At 45.3% G+C, this 23,088-nt stretch overlaps 1 protein-coding gene across 1 annotated transcript in view; it reads left to right on the top strand.

Moving 5' to 3' along the window:
- Nucleotides 1-11,542: 11,542 nt before the first annotated feature.
- LRMDA (leucine rich melanocyte differentiation associated) overlaps nt 11,543-23,088 on the top strand; it is a 1,231,554-nt gene continuing 1,220,008 nt past the window's right edge. Inside the window, exon 1 of the mRNA XM_077454023.1 lies at nt 11,543-11,793. Coding sequence (XP_077310149.1) covers nt 11,566-11,793 — 228 coding nt within the window. The 5' untranslated portion in view covers nt 11,543-11,565. The remainder of the gene's footprint in view (nt 11,794-23,088) is intronic.

The raw sequence follows: 23,088 nt of genomic DNA, 5'->3' as shown, positions 1-23,088 counted from the left end.
CCCTGTACACACGGTCACAAATTCAGATTGTCGGAATATGCGATCGTGTGTGGGCTGTATCGGACTTTTTCCATTGGAAATTCTGATGAGAGCAGGATCTAAAATTTTCCAACAAAAAGATCCGATCTGACATTTTCCGATCGTTTGTAGGGAATTCCGATGGACAAAGTGGCACGCATGCTCAGATCAAATTACGAGACCAAAGCTATTGGCACTAGACTCTACGTAGTCCCGTCATATACACAACGAACGTCACTACATTCCCAACTATTTTCCGACAACGGTTTTCCGACAACTTTGTCCGACCGTGTGTATGCAACACCAGTTTCTGACAAAATCCGTTGGAATGTCCGACCGTGTGTACAAGGCATAAGACTGGCTCGCAGTTGTGGAATAGGTCACATGGTATTTGTACTTTCTGTTAAATACAAGTAGAATAATTTTTGCTGCGTCAGAATCACAGAAATCTGTACAAACATTGCTCTTGCCCATGTTAACTTGTGTAAAGTGATGCACAAACTGTTGGTGCTATATAAATCCTGTATAATAATAATGTATTCATTTATTTATTACAGGTACTTACTATATATTGTGCGTTCACAAATCAGTCCCTGCCCTCAAGAAGCTTGCAATCCAATGTCCCTAACTCACATTCATACATACAAATACTAGGGTGTCATGGTTATGCTGTGATCTTCCTGTGTTTGCTTACCTCCCCTCATGTGTTCAGACCAGAGGCCAGCCACTTCCACCTGGTGGTTTTTATAACCTCTCCTCTAAGCATGGCTCCACCCCAGGCCCTATCATGGAGCCCTATATTAACCTGTGCACTGCAGGCCATCAGTGCTGATCAACCATTGTGTATACCTTTGTGTGTTAGCTTCCTGTTTCCTGCCGTGTGCTCTTCTACTGTTTTCCGTTACCGTGTGATTTTGACTATCCCTGTTTGCCTGTGATCCTGACCTTTTGGCGTGTCCCCGACTATTCTTGTCTGCTTGTGGCACCGACCTTGGCTTTGTCCCTCACCATCCCTATCCTCCTGTTGCCTACTGTGGGTGTGAGCTGGGGGACCCTGGGGGTCGCGACCTGGAGCCAGTTGCAGCCAAGTCCATCTTCAACACTAGAGGCGCTGGTGAACACCTGCTGGCTCTTAGACTCCGCGCCCCATGGAATCTTACGCTCTAACCCCAGTGGGATCTGTCCCCCGTCTGCAGCAGTCAGCTGTAGGGTCCACAACCTTGCGGTGCACTCCTGATCCCTACGGTGTGCATCTGTCACCTCGCCTCAAGGTGACCTGACATAGGGCCATTTTTAGACAGGAGTCAATTAACCACTTCAGCCGCCGGAAGGATATACCCCTTAATGACCAGGCCATTTTTTGCAATACGGCACTGCGTCACTTTAACTGACAATTGCACGGACATGCGATGTTGTACCCAAACAAAACTGATGTCCTTTTCCCCCCACAAATAGAGCTTTCTTTTGGTGGTATTTGATCACCTCTGCTGGTTTTTATTTTTTATAAACAAAAAAAGATTGACAATATTGAAAACAAAAACCTGTATTTTGGTTCCTGATTACTTGGAAGAGCAGATCTACATGTTGTTCCCTGCCAGAACAGGGATCTGCTTTGTTTACATAGGGCGATCAAATGGTTAACTATGTTAACTATGTTCCCTAGGTGTGTTCTGTGTGGGAGATGGGCTCACTTGGACAACACAGGTCAATGGTTCCTGATTACTTGGAATGGCAGATCTCCATGTTGTTGCTCTGCCTCCCTGTGGAGCGATCGTGGGCTGCCAGTGGACGTCACGCACGTGCAGTGGGCCCGTGCCCACAGTATCTCATGCACAAAATGACGTACAGGTACCTTGTTTCGCACATCTGGGCAACCCTGCCGCACTATATGTTAACGTTAACCTGACGTTAGATTGCAAAAGATAGGAGTACAACTGGGGGGATCCATAGTGGAGGAGGATCTGGGGGTTTTGGTAGATCATAAGCTCAATAATAGCATGCAATGCCAAGCTGTGGTTTTCAAAGCGAGCTAAGTCCTTTCTTGTATTAAGAGAGGTATGGACTCCAGAGAGAGAGATATCATTTTGTCCCTGTACAAATCATTAGTAAGACCTCATCTTTAATATGCAGTTCAGTTTTGGGCACCAGTTCTCAAAAAGGATATCAGGGAACTGGAGAAAGTACAGAGAAGGGCAACCAAACTGATATGAGGCATGGAGGAGCTAGGCTATGAGGAAAGATTAGAGGAACTGAATTTATTCACTCTTGATAAGAGGAGATTAAGGGGGGATATGATCAACATGTACAAATATATAAGGGGTCCAATATAGTGAACTTGGTGTTGAGTTATTCACTTTACAGTCAACAAAGAGGACAAGGGGGCACTCTTTACGTCTAGAGGTAAAGAGATTTCAGCTCCAAATATGGAAAGGTTTCTTCAAAGAGCTGTGAAAATGTGGAATAGACTCCCTGCAGAGGTGGTTCTGGCCAGCTCAGTGGATTGCTTTAAGAAAGGCCTGGATTATTTCCTAAGTGTACATAATATAACTGGGTACTGACATTTATAGGTAAAGTTGATCCGGGGAAAATCCGAATGTCTCCCAGGGGATCAGGAAGAATTTTTTCCCCCTGCTTTAGCAAATTGGATCATGCTCTGCTGTTTTTTTTTTGCCTTCCTCTGGATTAACTGTGGGTATAGAATTGGGTATATGGGATTGTATTATATTATTATAATTTTTTTTTGTGGTTGGACTGGATGGACTTGTGTCTTTTTTCAACCTAACTATGTAACCTACCAGCATGTCTTTGGAGAATGGGAGGAAACCCAGGCAGGCACAGCGATAACATGTAAACTCCAGGCAGGTACTGCTGTGGATGGGGTTCAAACTGATGACCCTAGTGCTACTAGGTGGAAGTGCTAACCACTTAGTCACTGTGCTGCCCATGGACGTACAGGAGACGTGGCGTAATCTCACCCTCATACAGACAATGAGAAATAATAACTTATATGTGTTCTAATGCTGGATGTATTGATAAACAATCAATCACAGTCTTGATCATACTAATGAAATCCTGAAAGAAAATGATCGTTGGATACATCCAAGAAGATTAATTTGGTTGAATTCCAATAGACTTTCCTCCAGGACAGATCATTCTGTTTCAATGTAAATGATTAACTATATGTTAAGACATTTATTTAGTGCAACTGGTTTCTTAAAAAGTTTACTTATCAAACAATTCTTGCAATATCTAACTAATGTTCTTAAAGTGGAGGGCAACCCTGAAAAAAAAAATACATAAAAAAATTAGAAAAAAATCATTAAAAAAAAGAATTTTTTTTTTTTTTTAAACTTACCAGAAATGCCTGTTGCTAGGCACATCGTCCTAATCTGCCTCTTCCTCCTCCGCGGAGATCTTCTGTCTTCTCTCCTCCGTGCGGCGTCTTCTGGGTAATGGGTCTCGCTGTTTTCTGGGCACTGTGTGTCCCAGAACACAGTGCGCCCCATTCACAAAGCGCTGCGCAACTCGCGCATGCGCAGTAGGAAACGGGCAGTGAAGCCGCAAGGCTCCACTGCCTGTTTCCCTTAGCCAAAATGGCGGCGCCGGGACCCGAGAGCCGAGGGACGGGTCAGCCTCGGGCGGCCGACATCGCGGGCGCCCTGGACAGGTAAGTGCGCTTATTAAAAGTCAGCAGCTACAGTGTTTGCAGCTGCTGACTTTTAATTTTTTTTTTTTTTTAAACCGGCCCTCCTCTTTAAAGCAACCCTGCTAAATGTCCAAAAAATCCTGCCAGAAGAACCCTGTAAAGAAGAAGCTTAAAGGGGTTATAAAACCTCAAGTTTTTTCACCTTAATGCATCCTATGTATTAAAGCGGATTCCACCCAAAAATTGAACTTCTGCTTTAAGGAAAGGTGACTCCAACATGCCACATTTGGCATGTCATATTTTTTTGGAGGGGGAGCGTAAACCCTCTTTTTAGAGGGTTCCAGCTCCCACTTCTTCCCGGGGCATCGCGGCCACGGAAGTAAGTTCACCTCTCCCCCTTTCCTCTCGGCAATCATCTGGAACACGTCACAGGTCCCAGATGATTCCCCGACCAGTCACAGCGTGCAGCGCAGCTCATGTAGTGCATGCCCGGCTGTGAAGCCACAGCCAGGCGCCCACAGTGACAATGCAGGTGCTGCAGAGAGGATAGGGAGAGGAGCGGGGCTTCGTTCCCCCGCATCGCTGGGCCCTGGGACAGGTAAGTGTCCAATTTTTAAAAGTCAGCATCTGCAGTATTTGTGGTGAAAAAACTTCTGTCACTGACCATGCCCCCCATTTTACTCACCTGAATTTTGCCATTCACACGCTGGAGACGCGCTGTTCCTCCCCGCCCGTTCCCCTCCTGCTGCTGTCAATCAAATCCAATGACGTGGGCGCCGGAGCTGGGATTCTGCCTCTATGGACGCAAATACTGGACTCGGGAGCGCACCCGCAAGGTAACCCCCCGGGAGAGCACTTCTAGGGGGTTATACGATGCGGGGGAAGAGCTTTTACCCCAGAAGTCAAGGACAAACAAACTGCACAGTGAAGGTAAGTATGACATGTTTGTTATTTAAAAAAAAAACGAAGCCTTACAATCACTTTAACACTTACCTCTATGATCGGCAGCAAATAAAACCCTCTCCCAGAACTATAAGCACTACTGCTATCCACCATGTCCAGATGTTTTGGATAGCATGCCCCTATTGGTACCCTGGTTCCTCCTACCAGTCTATATATCAGTACTGTATAGTGTCCTGTAGTGTGACATTAGGTAAAGTTTGTGGAGGACAAGCCACAGTATATGGTCAAATGGAGCATAGTGGCTGAGGAGTGTATCATTCACCCTATCAAATAGGTTCTCTGAGAGTGCCTCTTCATAGATGCAAAAGTTTCCAAATGTATGAGCTGTGGACAAAATCTTAAATCATTAGGGAAAAGAGAAATGATTACCTTCCTCCAACCCAAATCCAGTCTCTATTTAGCCATTTAAAAAAAAAATACGCCAAACAGTATTTACTGACTTGCCGACCACTAATACGTGATTTGGCACTTCCTGTTAGGGGGCACTCCAGCGAACAACTTCTGTTATGATTAGTCACAGCAAAAGCCAATCAGTGGGTCCCGGCCAATGGATACCCGCCGATTGTCGAGGAGAGAGACTGGATGGAGCTCTGCATATGTAAACAATGCAGAGCTCCATCCTGGCAGTGGAAACGTGAAAGATTTTCTTTCCCTGTAAAGCAGGGAATCAAATCCATTACATCCCTTAGACCCTTTTCACATTGGGTCCACGGGCGTGTTAGCACCACTCATTTTAGCAGTGTTTTAGCGCTGTTTAAACAGTGCTTTTTGGCCGCTAGCGGGGCGCTTTAAACCCCAAAGAAGGGGTTAAAAGCGCCCGTGTTGCGGCGCTTACGAAGTGCTGCCCATTCATGTCAATAGGCAGGGTGTTTTGGGAGTGCTAAATACAGCGCTCCCAAACCACCCTAAAGATGCTGCTTGCAGGACTTTTCCTAATGTCCCACAAGTGCACCGCCCTAGTGTGAAAAGTCACACTGAAATGAATGGGAGGCAGTTTTCAGGTGCTATTTCTAGCGATAAAACGCCTGGGAACCACCCCGGTGTGAAAGCAGCACACTGCATACACATAAACACTAGTTAGGCACACATTTAACCCTTTGATCACCCTAGATGTTTAACGCCTTCTCAGCCAGTGTCATTAGTACAGTGACAGTACATTTTGTTAACCAATGATTACGGTATTAGTGTCACTGGTTCCCACAGTGTGTCAAAGGTGTCAGTTAGTGCCTGATTGTCCGCCCCAGTATCGCAATCCCGCTATAAGTTTCTGATCACCATTATTACTTGTATAAAAATAAATAAAAATCCCACTATATATATCATATGTAGACACTATAACTTTTGTGTAAACCAATCAATATATGCTTATTGGAATTTGTTTTCCCAAAAATATGTAGCAGAATACATTTTAGCCAAAATTTTGGAATAAATTCGATTTTTTCAATTTTTTTATTGGATATGTTTTATAGCAGAAAAGTAAAAAAAAAATATTTTTTATAAAGTATTGCCCTTTTTTTGTTTATAGGACAAAGAGGTGCTAAGAGGAGAAGTTTCAGGGGTTAGTACAGCAACCACAGCTTTCAGGCAGCAAGGTACCATGGGATACATAGTCCTTAGAAATGTAAAGTAAACAGCAGAGTTGAAGCTGCAAAGCATGCAGTCCAGAAAATTGTAAAAAGAGATAACCAGCTGACAGGCAGCACTCACAACATTAAAGGAGATATTTCAAGTAAGCTTATATTGGATTGTCAAATATAACAATTGTTTGTATTGTTATTACAATGCTGATATAAAATGAAAATGTGTGCTGTGACCATAGATCTTTTTTTTTTTTTTCAGAAAAAGTTTATTAGGTTTGTACATACATACAGGTTCCAGAACTAAATAGATATCCAAATACCTCCACCGCATATTGTTACAACATTACAAACACTCTACCGATATTCCATTCCAGTCCAAAATGAATAAATTCCAAGTCCCACTTTTCCACCAAACCATAGATCTTCTTTAACCAGACACAGGAGTCAAGAAATAAAGTCCTTATTGCTGTTTCATCTGAATGTACGCATTATTGGCACGTCAATAGAAGCTGAAAAAGATTAAACAAATTAGAAAAAGGACTTGAATACTAAAAGAAGAAAGAAAGCAATTTCATATTTTCTCAGGTCCACCGAAGTTGTGTAGCAATATGCAGTTCAGTTTTGTGCGTGGGACCCAAGATGTAAACAGATTTACACTGGGAGTCAGGAAAGATTTGTTTTTTCCTCTTTGTGACATAATTGGCTAGAAACAGCTCTAAATTATTCTTTGGCTTTCTCTGGATATACAGGGCAGTGATTCCGAAAGCAGGTCTTTAGGAAACCTCACATATTGCTGGATTAGTCTCTTTTGGGATTCTCCAAGAGCTAAATTGTGAGGCGTGGTAATTTAAGATAAGTATTTTGTAAGCTAACTGCTATTATATTTATTGTCAAATAAAATATTTAAAATGGTACTAAAGAGTAAATGTTTTTTTTTTTTTACCTCAATGCATCCTCTGTATTAACCACTTGAACCCAGGAAGATTTTAGCCCCTTCATGACCAGGCCATTTTTTGCTATTTAGCACTGCGCTTTATTGACTGGTAACTGTGCAGTCATGCAACACTGTAGCCAAACAAAATTTATATATATTTTTTTTAAACATAGAGCTTTCTTTTGATGGTATTTGATCACCGTTTTTTTTAGATAAATGAAAAAATACCCATAATTAAAGAAAAAATAAATAATTTCTACTGTATACTATAAAACATATCTTAAAAAAAAAAAATCGAATTTCTTCATATTGTCCAAAATATATTCTGCTAAATATTTTTGGTACAAAAAAAAAAATCTTTGTATATTGATTGCTTTGCGTGAAAATTAATGTCTACAAACTATAGTGTAGCTACTGGAATTTTATTTTTTTAAATACTATTAATGTTGGTTATAAGCAACTTATAGCGGTACTGCGATAGTGCAGGGGAAATCTGACACTGGGGGAGAACTGACTTGATCAGTGCTAATAATATATACGGTCACCGTAATTACACTGGCTGGGAGGGGGTTCACATCAGGGGTGATCAAAGGGCTTACATGTGCACTGATAATGTTTAGTTTGTGTACAGTGCGCTGCTTTTACTAAGCAATGTGCGGGTTTTTACTCCTCGCTTTGCAGGAGGGAGGAGCCAGGAGAGCTGGCGGGGGACCTGAGAAGAGGATTGGGGCTGCTCTGTGCAAAACTACTGCACAGGGTAGGTAAGCATGATATACACTCACTGGCTACTTTATTAGGTACACCTTGCTAGTACCGGGTTGGACCCGTTTTTTGTTTTTTTTTGCCTTCAGAACTGCCTTCATTCTTCGTGGCAGAGATTCAACAAGGTGTTGGAAACCTTCCTCAGAGATTTTGGTCCATATTGACATAATAGCATCACACAGTTGCTGCAGAACTCATTGGACTGAGATCTGGTGACTGTGGAGACCATTGGAGTACAGTGACCTCATTGTCCAGTGGTGAGATGATTCGAGCTTTGTGACATGATGCATTATCCTGCTGGAAGGAGCCATCAGATGATGGGTACACTGTAGTCATAAAGGGAAGGACATGGTCACCAACAATACTTAGGTAGGTCATGGCGTTTAAACAATGCTCAATTGGTACTAAGGGGCTCAAAGTGTGCCAAGAAAATATCCTCCACGCCATCAGCTTGAACTGTTAATACAAGGCAGGATGGATCCATGCTTTCATGTTTTTTCTGCCAAATTCTGACCCTACCATCTGAATGTCGCAGCTGAAATCAAGAATCACCAGACCAGGCAACATTTTTCCAATCTTCTACTGTCCAATTTTGGTGAGCCTGTGCAAATTGTAGCCTCAGTTTCCTGTTCTTAGCTGACAGGAGTGGCACCCGGTGTAGTCTTCTGCTGCTGTAGTCCATCTGCTTCAAGGTTCGATGTGCTGTGCATTCAGAGATGGTATTCTGCATACCATGGTTGTAATGACTGATTATTTGAGTTACTGTTGCCTTTCTATCATCTCCATCCAGTCTGCCCATTCTCCTCTCACCTCTGACAACAAAATGGAATTTTCATCCACACAACTGCCGCTCACTGAATATTTTCTCTTTTTCGGACCATTCTCTGTAAACCCTAGAGATGGTTGTGTGTAAAAATCCCATTAGATTAGCAGTTTTTGAAATACTCTGACAAGGGCATCTGACACCAACAACCATGTCACGTTCAGAGTCACTTAAATCCCCTTTCTTCTCCATTTTGATGCTGGATTTGAACTTCAGCATTTCGTCTTCACCACGTCTAGATGCCTAAATGCATTGAGCTGCTGGCATGCGATTGGCTGATTAGCAATTTGTGTTACCAAGCAATTTAACAGGTGTACCTAATAAAGTGGCTGGTGAATGTATTTGTTGTTCAAAAAAAAAAAAAATCTGCCTTTTAGCCCAGGTTCACACTGGCGGCGAGAAGGAAATTGAGAGAGTTCAGCTGAACTTGCACAATTTCATTCCCGCATGTTAGTCCCGACTTCAGGGCGATTTTAGAGACATCTGTGCGGGTTGCTGCACAGATGTCAATGGAAATGGCACCTGAAATTGCCAAAAGAGTACAGAAACTACTTTTGGAAAACGGTGTGGGGGCCGCAAAGTTGGCGTTGCACGGATTCCGACGGTGTCATTTCTGGCAATTGCTGCCAAATTGGCATACGATTTGACATGTCAAATCACATGCCAAATCGCTCCAATGTTAACTAGGGCTAACATGACTTCAGGTTTGACTTGATACTTATATGATTTTGTCTATACAATATTTCTATATTACATAAACAAAACCTACAAAATGACATCATTCCATTACAGATTGGGCAAATGAAGGGTGAAAGTGTCAGAGAAACAACTCCAAATATTCTGCTGTGCAGATCTCTATTTGGCTCTTGGCAAAGAGCTGTGGCACCTCTGCCCACACTAGGGTTGCCACCTCATCCCTTTAAAACTGAACACATGTTAATTACACAGGTTCTGTGGCTGATTAGGTTGTAATTATACTCACGTAGTACCTTATTTGCATTTAATTAGCCTCAGAACCTGTGTAATTCATGTGCGTTTGGATGAGGTCGGGTTTAAAGTGATGAGGTGGCAACCCTAGCGCACACGGAGGATTCCTGCACATACTGGTTTGGGGTATCTGAGACCTTGTAGAGACCTGCAGCAGGTGTGGGAAGCCCCTATAGCACCCCAGGATGGACAATCCTTTCATGAACGTATGAGGGGACCATCCTAAGAAGCAGCAGGGTCTCCCTGTCATTCTCGGACAGCAATTGTTGGGCTGCACCATAAAAAAGGTGTGACGTTTCCAAAAATGGGGAAACACTCCAATGGTGCAAGATGGAGGAAAACATCTCGTGGGGGAGAGTCCACTTTAACCACTTGGTATCCGGGCTATAGCCGAATGACGGCTACAGCACGGACCTGAACTTCCAGGAGGCCATCATGAGACGGCCTCCCCTTTGCACGCTCCCTGCAGGGCACGCTCTATGATCACCGAGACTTGAGTGATCACAGATCCAAGTAAGGGGCCGGTCCCGACTCATTGCGAGGGGAATAGGTTTAGGAGATATTCTTCATACATGTAGGTTAGGGTGACCAGACATAACCCCGGATTGAGGACACTGTCCCCAGAGCCAGTCTGTCCCCAGATTGCAGTGGTATGGAGGGTGGGCATCTGTTACTCTCACCCTGGGTGAAACCTGGTGCTGGGCAGAGCCCTGCTCTGATAGATTATCATGGAGGCCATGGAGAGGTGAGCAAAATCAACCAATCTACGCTGTTCATGTGGGGGGGGGGGGGGGGTGAGTAGTGCAGGAATGAGGTAGGTCAGTGTAGTAGTAAGTATAGGAATTGGGAAGGTTAGTGTAGAGCAGGGATATGCAATTAGCGGACCTCCAGCTGTTGCAGAACTAGAAGTCCCATGAGGCATAGCAAGAATCTGACAGCCACAAGAATGACACCCAGAGGCATGATGGGACTTGTAGTTTTGCAACAGCTGGAGGCCCGCTAATTGCATATCCCTGATGTAGAGGATAGTGTAGGAATCACGTAGGTTAGTGTAGTGGTCAGTGTAGGAATCAGGTATGTTAGTGTAGGGATAAGGTAGGCCAGTGTAGGCATAAGTTAGGTCAGTGTAGTGGTCAGGGTAGGAAACCAGGTAGGTTAGTTCACACGGCAGGTAGGTCAGTGTAGGAATCAAGTTGGTCACTACTACTGTACTGGAAAGGAAGGGACTCAGGGAGTGCTAAAAGTCTGGCAGGGTTTCCTTGTCCTGGGCGCTGACAACCCACGCTACACTTCTGACTGCATATATAATTTGAGGAAAATATGTGTATAAAATAGTTTACCATTTGCCAATAAAAAAAAATTATACTTATATGTCCCCGGATTTCATTTTAAAAATCTGGTCACCTTACTGTAGGTAAAAGTTAAAAAAATGACTATACAAGCGCTTTAAGGAGAAGTAAACCCTGCCGGGAAAAAAAAAAAGGTTTCCCCTTCACTGCAAAGTAAAGGCATAATGTGCTAGTATGTATCGCATACTAGCACATTTTGACACTTACTGGGGAAAAAAAGCCCATGTTGTCTCCGCTGCATCCATGTTTGCCCCTCTTCCTCCGAGGGGCCGCGGACTCGTTATGTAGCCGCCACACATCACTCGCTCCTGAGGAAACGACAGGGGCGGCCATTCCCTCAGGGGACATACAGTAAATATCTCCTGAACTGCGCACATTTAGGAGATAGTCTGCAGTACCAATAGGTAAGCCTCATTCTCTGGGCTTCCCTATAGGTAGAAGTGATGCAGGAGGTCTATAGAGCAGTGTGGCAGCACACAGAACACGAGGTGTGGGGGAGTGTAATGAGACGCGCACACCCCAGCCCGGGCTTCCCCACACACTCTCCATCACGTGCGTTCCGTATTAAAGGAACACCACGTGACCCGGCAGTGACAGTCAGCTGCCCGACTGTTTTTGTATTTGCCGGTACAAGGTGGAGGATGCGCGCGCAGCTCCCGGAACCGGGCTACACACAGCGACCCAGCGGCAGCATGTCAGAGAACGGCGGGGAGACGGTGTCCGGTGACCAGGTGAGTGCTGGGGAGGATGTGACGTCACACCGGGGCGGTGCCCTGGAAGTACCTGTATAGGACAGAGTTGTATGGAGGAGGGGAAGGAGGGAGGTGTGAGGTGTGAGAGACCCCTCAGGTCCTCATAGTGACTTCATTTCCACACAACTTCACTCCTAACATGTTACACACTGTGCTGTGACTAAACTTTTTCTGTTGTTTTAGTGTAGAGGGATTAGAATTAAGGGAATGCATTCTCAATTTGTCTTCTTTACCATTATCAGAGAAAAGTGAAAGGAAATCCCAAATGTTAGGTTGTCCCCAAGAACAGGAAAAGGGGGAAAATCTGCCAATGGGAACGCGTTCAGTTGAAAATTCCCCTCGCTTTATGTTTTGGCGATGTGACAAAAAAACTGACAGGGGCTCTTATCCGAGAAAGGTGCGTCTTGTGCACGTTCTCTCCCGCACCAAGCCCTGTACCCGCAAGACGCATGTGGTGCCAATAATTAATGCCACTCCAGTCGCATCTTGCAAACACTGCACATTTGTGACCCCCAAACCCCCCAGGGTCCCGCTACAGTTTCCCACGTTCCAGTACGTCTGGCAGCCCTGTGGAACGAATGAGCTGTGAAAAGCGGGATGCACACGTTCCTAGGGAGATTCCCTTCCGCTCCTCAACCTGCTTGTCGTGGACATCGGACAGTTATCAGCCACTTTGTGACCACCCTGTTCTGGTGACTGCTGTCAAAGGTGAGATTTTTTTCACTTCTTGCTGTGGTTGTGGAACAGGAAGTGAATGGAAATCTTCCCCTTGGGGACACAGACGCAATAAGAGAAAAACTGAAAGTGGAAGTAAATGAATTAAAAACCTTCTGTTGTAATAGATTGTGGGTGTCTCTTCTGTCATAAGTCTAGGCTCACACATGTTAAATAAGGATGAGCTCTGGCGTGTTCGCATGGAACATGTGCAGAGCCCGCCAGGAAGTCGGCGTGGCGCTGCGCTAATCACAGGCAGGGAGACATTTCCCGTTCTCGGCAGCCGCACATCGGGGAAATGTCTCACTGCCTGTGATTAGCACCGCACTGTGCCGGCTTCCTGGCGGGCTCTGCACGTGGCGTATGCGAACACGCCGGAGCTCATCCTTAATGTTAAAACACACCGGCGTTGATTTACTAAAATCGGAGACTGCAAAATCTGGTGCAGCTGTGCACGGCACCCAATCAGCTTCCAGGTTTTAGGCCCCATGCACATTGGATGTTTTTACAGCTGCTCCTAGGGGCATCAAGTTTTTTTTTTCTTTTGGCTGCGCTACTTTCAATCCATCCACTCTAGCCAATCAACGACCAGGCTGAGAGGCGAAGTGGATGTCGGAGGCAAGTGCGGGACTTTCGAGGGGTCAGGTAAGTAAAACGGGGCCTGGGGGGGCCGGCACTGTCGGATGTTTTTTCCCCTTAGTGCATGGAATGCATTAAGGTGACATTTTTTTTTACCTTTACAACCCTTTTAAGCTGCATCAATCGTTTTTTTAAGCGTTAGTAATTGGATTTTATTGAGGGAAGAAAAACGATGCTAAACGCGCGTTTTTACAGCCAGCCTGGCATCGGTGCAGCTCGTGTTTTTTATTTTTTTTATTTCAAGGTGGATTTGATTTAAATCACAAAAAAAAAGGCTCATTTTAAATTATAACTTTTGAAGATGAACTGTCATCTCTGTCCTGAAGCAGCTCCTCTTCTGACCCGCTTATTGACTCACCGACAGTCCCATTCACTTTAACCACTTCAATACTGGGCCATAGTCAAATGACGCCCACAGATGGAATCTCCCATCCTGGGTGGACGTCATATGACGGTCTCGGTATTTCGCCACTCCTGCAGGCCCCTGGGGGCTTGCAGCGCGGCGATCGTGGATGAGGTGTGTCTCTCGGACACAGCCCATCCCCGATCTGTGGGATTTTCATCCCCATCCACCCCCCCCTCCCGATACATATGACCGGCCGTGTCCAATCACAGCCGGTCACATGTACTGTGCAGTCACAGCGCTCGTGCACGCGCCCAGGGGGCGTACAGAGCGGCGATCTGGGATGCGGCTTGTCACGCTGACACAGCCCAACCCCGATCGCAGTAAAGAGCCAATGTAATTGGCTTTTTACTACGTGACCGGCTGTGTCCAATAACAGCTGGTCACAGAATGTAAACAAACCGCACCCCCCCAAATAAAAAGTACATGTCACCACCCATCAAAGTACATGTCAACACCCATCACAGCCCATTTGAGTACCCGTCCCAGCCCATTTGAGTACCCGAGTACCTGTCCCAGCCATCTGAGTACATGAGTACCTGTCAGTCCATCTGAGTACCCGAGTACATGAGTACCTGTCAGTCCATCTGAGTACCCGAGTACATGAATACCTGTCACAGCCCATCTGAGTACATGAGCACCTGTCACAGCCCATCTGAGTACCCGAATACCTGAGCACCTGTCAGCCCATCTGAGTACCCGAGTACCTGTCAGCCCATCTGAGTACCCGAGTACCTGTCAGCCCATCTGAGTACCCGAGTACCTGTCAGCCCATCTGAGTACCCGAGTACCTGTCAGCCCATCTGAGTACCCGAGTACCTGTCAGCCCATCTGAGTACCCGAGTACCTGTCAGCCCATCTGAGTACCCGAGTACCTGTCAGCCCATCTGAGTACCCGAGTACCTATCAGCCCATCTCAGTACCGAGTACATGAGTACCTGTCCCGGCCCATCTGAGTCCCCGAGCACCTGTCCCGGCCCATCTGAGTCCCCGAGCACCTGTCCCGGCCCATCTGAGTCCCCGAGCACCAGTCCCGGCCCATCTGAGTCCCCGAGCACCAGTCCCGGCCCATCTGAGTCCCCGAGTACCTGTCCCCGGCCCGTCTGAGTCCCCGAGTACCTGTCCCCGGCCCGTCTGAGTCCCCGAGTACCTGTCCCCGGCCCGTCTGAGTCCCCGAGTACCTGTCCCCGGCCCGTCTGAGTCCCCGAGTACCTGTCCCCGGCCCGTCTGAGTCCCCGAGTACCTGTCCCCGGCCCGTCTGAGTCCCCGAGTACCTGTCCCCGGCCCGTCTGAGTCCCCGAGTACCTGTCCCCGGCCCGTCTGAGTCCCCGAGTACCTGTCCCCGGCCCGTCTGAGTCCCCGAGTACCTGTCCCCGGCCCGTCTGAGTCCCCGAGTACCTGTCCCCGGCCCGTCTGAGTCCCCGAGTACCTGTCCCCGGCCCGTCTGAGTCCCCGAGCACCTGTCCCCGGCCCGTCTGAGTAACGGAGCACCTGTCCCCGGCCCGTCTGAGTAACGGAGCACCTGTCCCCGGCCCGTCTGAGTAACGGAGCACCTGTCCCCGGCCCGTCTGAGTAACGGAGCACCTGTCCCCGGCCCGTCTGAGTAACGGAGCACCTGTCCCCGGCCCGTCTGAGTAACGGAGCACCTGTCCCCGGCCCGTCTGAGTAACGGAGCACCTGTCCCCGGCCCGTCTGAGTAACGGAGCACCTGTCCCCGGCCCGTCTGAGTAACGGAGCACCTGTCCCCGGCCCGTCTGAGTAACGGAGCACCTGTCCCCGGCCCGTCTGAGTAACGGAGCACCTGTCCCCGGCCCGTCTGAGTAACGGAGCACCTGTCCCCGGCCCGTCTGAGTAACGGAGCACCTGTCCCCGGCCCGTCGGAGTAACGGAGCACCTGTCCCCGGCCCGTCGGAGTAACGGAGCACCTGTCCCCGGCCCGTCGGAGTAACGGAGCACCTGTCCCCGGCCCGTCGGAGTAACGGAGCACCTGTCCCCGGCCCAACGGAGTAACGGAGCACCTGTCCCCGGCCCAACGGAGTAACGGAGTACCTCTCTGCAGCCCATGCCTCATAGAATATATACGTTGGGGTGTTTGCTTTCCAAAATGGGGTCATTTTGTGCTTAATTCTATTGTCCTGGTGCTCCAGGACCTTCAAAATAGGTAGGAACGAAATGAAATGTGTCAGTTATGCTTCTAGAACGCCTGAAGGTACCACTTCCATGTTGGACCTCTGTATGTGGCCAGGCTGTGTAAAAGTCTCACACGTAGTATCGCCATACTCAGGAGGGGTAGCAGAATGTATTTTGGGGTGTAATTTTTGCTATATACATGCTATGTGTTAGAAATATCGTATAAATGGGCAACTTTGTGTAAAAAAAAAAAATTAATTTTCTTTCCACGTTTTCTGAAGACTTGTGTAAAAAAATTAACATTTCAAAAGACTCATTATGCTTTATAGAATATACGTTTGGGTGTCTGCTTTCCAAAATGGGGTCTACTGTCCTGATGCTCCAGGGCCTTCACAAATGTAATAGGTCACTAGAAAATTAGAGGTGTCATTTATGCTCCTAGAACACCTGACGGTGCTCCCTGCATGTTGGACTTCTCTGTGTGGCCAGCCTGTGTAAAAGTCCCACACATGTGGTATCGCCATACTCGGGAAGAGTTTCAGAATGTATTTTGGGGTGTAATTGGAAGTATGCATATGCTGTGTATGAGAAATAACTTGTTATTATGACAAGTTTGTAAAAACAAAACAAAAAAAATACAAGAATTGTGGGAAAAAATGACAACTTCAAAAAACTCACCATGCCTCTTACTAAATACCTTGGACTGTCTACTTTTCAAAAGGGGTCATTTGGGGGGTATTTGTATTTTCCTGACATTTCAGAGCCTCAAGAAAAGAGATAGGCCGTCAGTGCATCAGGTGTGATCAGATGTGATCAATTTTCAATGATTTGCACCATAGCTTGTAGACTCTACAACTTTCAAAGAGACTAAATAATATCCACTAATTTGGGTTATGTTTACCAAATAGATGTAGCAGTATACATTTTGGCCCAAATTTATGAGCAAAAAGGACTTATTTGCAAAATTTTATCATAGAAACTAAAAAAAAGTGTTTGTTTTTTTTTCAAAATTTTAGCTCTTTTTTCACTTATGTCGCAAAAAAAAAAAAAAAAAAAAAAAAAAAAGAAAGAAACGGTGGAAAGCTCCTATTTGTATGAAAAAAATGATAAAAATGTTGTTTGGGTACAGTGTTGCATGACTAAATGGCATTCAAAGTGTGAGAGCGCTGAAAGCTAAAAATTGGTCTGGTAAGGAAGGGTGTATAAATGCCCTGTATTGAAGTGGTTAATGGGACGTCTGGTGATGCGGCAAGTGACACAACGGCAGCAGGTAAATGGATGCCCGCTAACAGGCACTGTCATGATGGATCTGAAATGACAGGTGCTTTTTAACCACTTCAGCCCTGGAAGATTTGGCTGCTCAATGACCAGGCCATTTTTTTGCGATTCGGCACTGCGTCCTTTAATTGACAATTGCGCGGTCATGCGACACTGTACCTAAACAAAATTTCCTTTTTTCCCCACAAATAGAGCTTTCTTTTGGTGGTATTTGATCATCACTGTGGGCAAGAGGGCAGTGGCAAGACCTAGAAATCAAGCTTCTATGTGGGCAGAGGTGCAGAAAGGCATTCAATAAAGATGGGATTTTCTTCTCAAAATGCATTTATGGCTCACTGTAGAGACAATGCATTTATGGACCAGTATCCTGCTAACAATGAGTGTGCTTCTTTGAGATCCCAACAGCCAAAGAAATGGAGGCTGCACACCAAACACGCACTCAAAATTGTAATGATCCAATGATTATTGCATCCACCTAGGTCGTTGTGTCTGGTGTGTTTCACTCAGAAATGGGCTTAGTTGTAAAGTTCTATCACTAAGCTCATTCCTGAGTGAAATACGTATTTGTTTTAAAGTTACCAACTACAGTATATGTGTAATCAGCGCTACCCAAAAATATGTTATTTTCAAATTACATACTTCCAGCACACAAGTGGTTAGTGTTCAGATCGCTCAGTGAAACCTTATTATCTTAGTAGCTGCTGCACACTAATTAGTATTTTCACCACACTACAAATACAGACCTCAATACTTATAAACATCCAGTGTAATATACAAATAAATGTATCAAGAAAATTAAAAATAAACTAAAATTAAAACAGATACAAGGCAAATAAAAACAAATACAGTGAAATTAAATGATATAGTCCTTCAGTAGGAGTTTCACAGCCTATTGCATTAGGGTGTGCACCCCAAAGCTCATGCTTAAAGGGGGGTGCCCCCTAAAAAAAAAAAAAAAATTAAAAGTCAGCAGCTACAAATACTGCAGCTGCTAACTTTTAATAATCGGAAATTTACCTGTCCCAGGGTCCAGCGATGTGGGGGAACGAAGCCCCCCCTCGTCCCCCGCTCCACTCGCGGCGCCGACATTCTTACTGTGGGCACCCGGCTGTGGCTTCACAGCCGGGCATCCACTGCGCGAGCGGTGCCACGTGCCGTGATATGCCGCACAGTCATCTGGGACAATGACAGGTCCCAGATGACTGTGCGGCGCTAAGGGGAAGTGATGTCACCAGCCCGGGCACTGAAGGAGGCAGACTACGAGGGACCCCTTAGCAACAGGCATTTAGAGGTGAGTAAACATTTTTATTTACAATTATTTTTTTTTTATTTTTTTTTATTTTTGTGGTGGCAACACCACTTTAAGCCCAACTGTGTTTGTGTGTGTGTATATAGATGGATATGGGAGGTTATTTACGAAAGGCAAATCCACTTTGCACTGCAAGTGCACTTGAAAGTGCAGTCACTCTAAATCTAAGGGGTAGATCTGAAATGAGGGGAAGCTCTGCTGATTTTATCATCCAGTCATGTGCAAGCTAAAATGCTGTTTTTTTTATTTTCCTTGCATGTCCTCCTCGGATCTACAGCAACTTTACTTCCAAGTGCACTTCATTGCAAAGTGGATTTTCCTTTAGTAAATGACCCCCATAGTATTTCATAAATAAATGAGTACACCCCTCCCATTTTTGTAAATATTTTATTATATCTGTTCATGTGACAGCACTGAAGAAATGACACTTTTCTACAATGTAAAAATAGTGAGTGTACAGCTTGTATAACAGTGTAAATTTGCTGTCCCCTCAAAATAACTCAACCCACAGCCAATATTGTCTAAACTGCTGGCAACAAAAGTGAGTACACCCCTAAGTGAAAATGTCCAAATTGGGCCCAGAGTCAATATTTTGTGTGCCCACCATTATTTTCCAGCACTGCCTTAACCCTCTTGGGCATGGAGTTCACCAGAGCTTCATAGGTTGCCACTGGAGTCCTCTTCCACTCCTCCATGACGAGATCATGGAGCTGGTGGATGTTAGAGACCTTGAACTCCTCCATCTTCCGTTTGAGGATGCCCCACAGATGCTCAATAAGGTTTAGATCTGGAGACATTATTGGCCAGTCCTTTACCCTCAGCTTCTTTAGCAAGGCAGTGGTCATCTTGGAGGTGTGTTTGGGGTCGTCATGTTGGAATACTACTGTCATGGTTATGCAGTGATCTTCCTCTGTTTGCTTACCTCCCCTCGTGTTCAGACTAAGAGGCCAGCCACTTCCACCTGGTGGTTTTTATAACCTCTCCTCTAAGCATGGCTCCACCCCAGGCCCTATCAGGGAACCCTATATTAACCTGTGCACTGCAAGCCAACAGTGCTGATCGACCATTGTGCATTCACTGTGTGTTTGGCTTCCTGGTTCCTGCTTGCCGTGTGCTCTATGTTTGACTCTGTTACCGACCTTGGCGTATTCTCAACGATTACTGTCTGCTTGTGACCTTGACCTTTTGCATGTCCCTGACCATCCCTGTCTGCCTGTGACCCTGAACCTTTGGCGTGTACTCTGTTGTTCCTGTCTGCTAGTTACCCTGACCTCTGCCTTATCCCCTTACCATCCTTGTCGTTCCAGCCAGCTGCTTCCTTCTCCTGTAGTCTAGTGTGAGCGTGAGCTGTGAGACCCTAGGGGCTGTGACCTGGAGCCAGACTGCAGCCAAGTCCATCCTCACCACTGGAGGCTCTGGTGAACACCCCTTGGCTCTTAGACTCCGCGCCCTGGGGAATCTATGCTCCAGCTCCCATTGGGATCTGTGTTAGTGATCCTGTAGACCTGTGTCCTGAATCTCCCTGGGTACAATCCGCAGCAGTCAGTCCTAAGGTCCACTACCTAGCAGTGCACTTCCGACTCCTACGGAGTGCATCTGTCACCTGGTCTCAGGTGACCTGACAACTGCCCTGCGGCCCAGTCTCTGAAAGGAGGGGATCATGCTCTGCTTCAGTATGTCACAGTACATGTTGGCATTCATGGTTCCCTCAATGAGCTGGCAGCACTCGTGCAGCCTAAGACCTTGACACTCCCACCACCATGCTTTATTGTAGGCAAGATATACTTGTCTTTGTACCATCTGAACAAAATAAGTTTGTATTGGTCTCATCAGACCACAGGACATGATTGCAGTAATCCATGTCCTTAGTCTGCTTGTCTTCAGCAAACTGTTTGCGGGTTTTTTGCGCATCATCTTTAGAAGAGGCTTCCTTCTTGGTCAACAGCCATGCAGACCAATTTGATGTAGTGTGCGGCGTATGGTCTGAGCACTGACAGGCTGACCCCACCACCCCTTCAACCTCTGCATTACTGCTGGCAGCACTTATACGTCTGTTTCCAAAGACAACCTCTGAATATGACGCTGAGCATGTACACTCAACTTCTTTGGTCTACCATGGTGAGGCCTGTTCTGGCATCAGTTTGATGGCCTTAGAGCTTGCACTATTTAAAGCAGGGATAGCACCTACATTTATATCTTCACGGGTTCTCCCTAAAGTGTTTCAGTGGCATGGTGCCCATTTTGGAATTGGAATTGGAATTCTACCTTTTTGTGGGGTGACCTAACGAGCATAAAGGAAAAACAATGGGGATGGCTCAGTGGAATTCATCCTGACAATGTCCCGTAATGGTCACCCTTTGGAGTGATTTACTGTGGCAATTGGTAATATTTTTATTTTTGGGTGATTTTTTTTCTAATGTAACTCACATGACTGAAAAGTGGACATCTAGATTGGCTGTGGGACAAATACATTTAACAGCCATCTGTAGTAAAAAGCATAGAAGGCTTCCAAGGCACAAAGCCCCCTTCATTGTTGCCTTATAAAGAGTTCTTGTGCTTTCAAAACTTGCCAGGATTTCCACTTTAAGTAGCCATGAGAGATCATATTCCACATTACATTTGTGACTTGGCTATTACTGGCTCCACATTTATAACTATACTATGGTGGTTGCGCTGCTGCAGCAGAAGTCAGGCATGTCTGCAATTTCTCTCCTTCGTCTTCCCCTCCAAAAAAAAATTAAAAGTCAGCAGTTACAAATATTGTAGCTGCTGACTTTTTTAATATAAGGATAGTCGGTGCAGACCTTGGCTTAACTACTAAGGGAAACGAGCAGTGAAGCCTTGTGGCTTAACAGCTGGTTTCATATTGCTCATGCCTGAGCCACACTGCACATTGTGAATCGTTTTTTGTGGCTTGTGATGTGTCTCAGAAGACTGCGGGGGGGAAAGAGGGGGCCAAACTTGCCGCTGCAATCTGAGCTGGGAGTCAAAACCAGGTACCCATCCACTGCCACATTTGACACTTTTTTTTTGGGGGGGTGGGGGTGCAAACAAGCAGAGCTTCCCCCTTTGGATGGCGCTCAACTTTTTTTGTCCCAGGCATTTAGCAGACAGAGGTGTCCTTTTATGAAGCAGTGAAATCTATTCACTGCTTCATTCTCCAGCATTCACAGAGGAGATCTTTCTCCTCTGTATGCCAGTTTATAAAGCGGAGTAGAACGCTTCACCCTTGGGGGAGTGAAACGATCTACAAATGCTTCTAACACTGGAATCTCGTGAGACTTTACGAGATTACAGTACTAGAAATTCACCCATACACCTAGATGTCAATTTATTAAGCAGTGATAAATTATCACAGCTCAATACACTGACACACGGTGTGATTAATGTTAGTAAAATAAAGAGTCCCCCTACATAATATATACATGTATACACACACAGACATTATATATACATGTGTGTGTATATACACACACATTATATATATATATATATATATATATATATATATATATATATATATATATATATATATATATATATATATATATATATATATATATATATATATATATATATATATTGTGTGTATATGTATACACATAAATATGACAGGGGGACATGTTGGGGGGTCTGAGCGAGGCATAAGGAAGTTAATTATCTTCCTCTTTCCTCCTCAGATCCCCCCCCCACATTCTCTCTTCACTCCCCGATTCTCCACCTCTGAGCTGGTGAATCGGGGAGTGTGAACTCTGACACAGATCGCCAGTGAAGCGCTGAGATCGCAGCTTCATAAACTGGCCGTTACTGTGTCATATAATGAGGATTCTCAGTGTGTGGAGATAATCGGCGGGAGAACAAGTTCAAACACTTCTCCCCCCGATTATCTCTGGTTTATAAACTGTTTATGGGCTGTGATCAGCGGAGATCCTCTGGATCTCCACTGATCACTGCTTCATAAACGGACACCAGAGTATATATATTCACAAAAGTGAGTACACTCCTCCATATTTTTGTAAATATTTTATTCTATCTTTTCATGTGATAACACTGAAGGAATTACATTAGTAGTGAGTGTACAGCTTGTATAACAGTGTAAATTTGCTGTCCCCTCAAAATAACTCAACAGAGCCATTAATGTCTAAACCGCTGGCAACAAAAGTGAGTACACCCTAGAGCTGTACGATTCTGGCCAAAATGAGAATAAGAATTTTTTTGCTTAGAATAAAGATCACGATCCTTGCAGCGTAACATCTCTCACATTACACAAAACAATTGGGATAGTTTTTTTTTTAATTCATTGAAGTGTGTTCTTTTCAAAAAAATTGCGTTTGAAAGACAGCTGCGCAAATACCATGTGACATAAAATATTTCAACGACCACTATCTTATTCTTAGGGTCTCAGCAAAAAAAAAAAAAGATATATTTATATATATATAAAATGTGTGTGTGTGTGTGTGTGAACCAAATAAGTTTATCTTGACCTCATCAGACCACAGGACATGGTTCCAGTAATCCATGTCCTTAGTCTTCTTGTCTTCAGAAAACGGTTTGCAGGCTTTCTTGTGCTTCATCTTTAGCAGAGGCTTCCTTCTGGGATGCCAGCTATGCAGGCTAATTTGATGCAGTGTGTGGTGTATGGTCTGAGCACTGACAGGCTGAACCCCCACTCCTTCAACCTCTGCAGCAATGCTGGCAGCACTTATACATCTATTGACGTTGAGCACGTGTTCTTCTTTGGTGGACCATGACGAGACCTGTTCTGAGTGGAACCTGTCCTGTTAAACCTCTGTATGGTCTT

The sequence above is a fragment of the Lithobates pipiens genome, unplaced genomic scaffold (assembly GCF_037356315.1).
Source record: "Lithobates pipiens isolate NorthernLeopardFrog02 unplaced genomic scaffold, aLitPip1_a1.2 Scaffold_25, whole genome shotgun sequence".
NCBI lineage: Eukaryota > Metazoa > Chordata > Amphibia > Anura > Ranidae > Lithobates > Lithobates pipiens.
The sequence above is the reverse complement of the archived record's forward strand: the minus strand, read 5'-3'. Positions and strand labels throughout refer to the sequence as shown.